The 2043-nt window shown below is 35.8% G+C and overlaps 1 protein-coding gene across 1 annotated transcript in view; it reads right to left on the minus strand.

Moving 5' to 3' along the window:
* Positions 1 to 239: 239 nt before the first annotated feature.
* The window catches only part of LOC104948605 (atrial natriuretic peptide-converting enzyme-like), a gene marked incomplete at its 5' end in the record, with an annotated part of 4042 nt that continues 2238 nt past the window's right edge, over positions 240 to 2043 (minus strand). Inside the window, 2 exons of the mRNA XM_010774808.1 lie at positions 240 to 1274; positions 1731 to 1864. Coding sequence (XP_010773110.1) covers positions 1092 to 1274; positions 1731 to 1864 — 317 coding nt within the window. The remainder of the gene's footprint in view (positions 1275 to 1730; positions 1865 to 2043) is intronic.

Here is a 2043-nt window from a genome sequence, read left to right on the forward strand (position 1 = left end):
AGGAAGTCTCTGAGTTAATCTGCCACTAAACTACGATTAAAATGTAGTGACGAGTTAAATGTATAAGAATTGTTATAACCATTGCTGAATACAAAAGGTTTCTTCACCCCTAATTATCATGAAATTAAAACCAGCAGCACATCCGGCTCTTAATTACCAGGACATTTTGTAATTTGTATGATTCAAAAAACAACATTTTCACAACAACAATTTTGCAAAAAAACAAACACATTTTTTAAATGTTGAAGTTTAAATACCGTGAGTTTATTTTACTTTAAAAATATTGTTCTGGATTTATGAGATGTTTTTGTTCTTTGAGAAATTCCAGTTGGTGGAAATGTAACTACATTTTTTGACACCATATTGTACGACTTAAAGATTATTATTGTTTCATATTTTTGCTAAACTTTTTGTATTTTCCGTTCCGGGAAAATTTAGAATTTTTTCAAATATTTGTATCTTTTGAAAAACTGGCAAGTCTTTAAAAAATAATTGGGGAATTTTCAAATGTGTCCCCCCTCAGATGCTCTATGCAGGCCTCTCTAAAAAACAATTATCCTTACATTTTTTTAAATATTGGAAACTAAACCTACATTCTAAATATTTGACGCTTCAAATCTAAAAAAAGTGGAATTCAATCCACATTTTTTTGGATGATTTTGGATGATCTTATGAATTAAGATATCTCAATGCTAAAAGCTAATTAAAAAGTCAGCGTTAGGTTTCCAGCAGCGGTTACACTTCATTAAAGGTTAAACAGATCCTCACAAACCCTGAAGAGATCAAATGTGTTTTTAGCGTTAAGTGTGGCGTCTACTTGTTAGCTAACTAGTTAGCATCACTAATAGGAGTTTACACTGCAGTTATAACCCAATATGTATACATGTTAATTTGAACTTGTTCATTCTCACCCTGTTGCTGTTAAACTACTGAATGTCCCCACGGGGATTAATAAAGGTCCATCTTATCTCATCTTATCTTAGTTAGCATGTGAGGCTAACAGTATAGATATAGGCACAGGTGTGTAGGTGTGTGTGTGTGTGTGTGTGTGTGTGTGTGTGTGTGTGTGTGTGTGTGTGTGTGTGTGTGTGTCAGTCGCTCAGGTAAGTGTGTGTGTAGATCTGCTGTTGGATCCAGGAGGTGAAGTGTGTGACGTTGCTGTAGACTCCGGGTCCGAGAACTTTACTGAAGCAGACGCTGCCCCAGGAGGTCAGACCGAAGAGCGTCCAGCGACCGGAGGCGTCTGAACACACCAGGGGGCCGCCGCTGTCTCCCTGAACACACACATTAAACACACACATTTCTTTAACTTAAATTAAACTTTTTTATATATTTCATATTTTGTTTTAAAGTCAAATGTATTGACTTTAAAAAAACGATTTAATTTGACTTATTTGTATTTTATTTAATTTAGACTTTATATTATTTTTTTAATTAAACCTTTTTTACATTTCTGAGTTAAACTTGACTTGAAAAAAAAGTTGAATCACATTTTGAAATGTTACTTAATTTTGACTTTTTACAATTCTTCGCCTTAATTGGCCGAAAAAGAAATTATTTTTCTCCAAAAATCTCGACTTAAATACGACTTTCGTTCCGCAAAATATTCTGACATAATTTACCCTAAATATAAAAAAATTATTCTCTCTAATAATACAACATTTTCTCCCAAGAACTGACTTTTTACTCCTCTAAAATGTTTAATATTAATTATTTCCTGCAGACGTTACCATGCAGGAGTCGACAGTCCCCGCTTCGTATCCGGCGCAAAGCATTCTGGGAGTTATAGTCTTCATGTCGAAGTAGGACTGACACTGAGAGAGAGAAATTATCCGGACCTCACCCTCCTGCAGCTTGAAGGGCACTAAATACACACACACACACACAGACAGACAGACAGACAGACAGACAGACAGACAGACAGACAGACAGACAGACAGACAGACAGACAGACAGACAGACAGACAGACACACACACACACACACACACACACACACACACACACACACACACACACACACACACACACACACACACACACA

This window comes from Notothenia coriiceps, unplaced genomic scaffold (genome assembly GCF_000735185.1).
Source record: "Notothenia coriiceps isolate Sejong01 unplaced genomic scaffold, NC01 NC01_scaffold00014663, whole genome shotgun sequence".
NCBI lineage: Eukaryota > Metazoa > Chordata > Actinopteri > Perciformes > Nototheniidae > Notothenia > Notothenia coriiceps.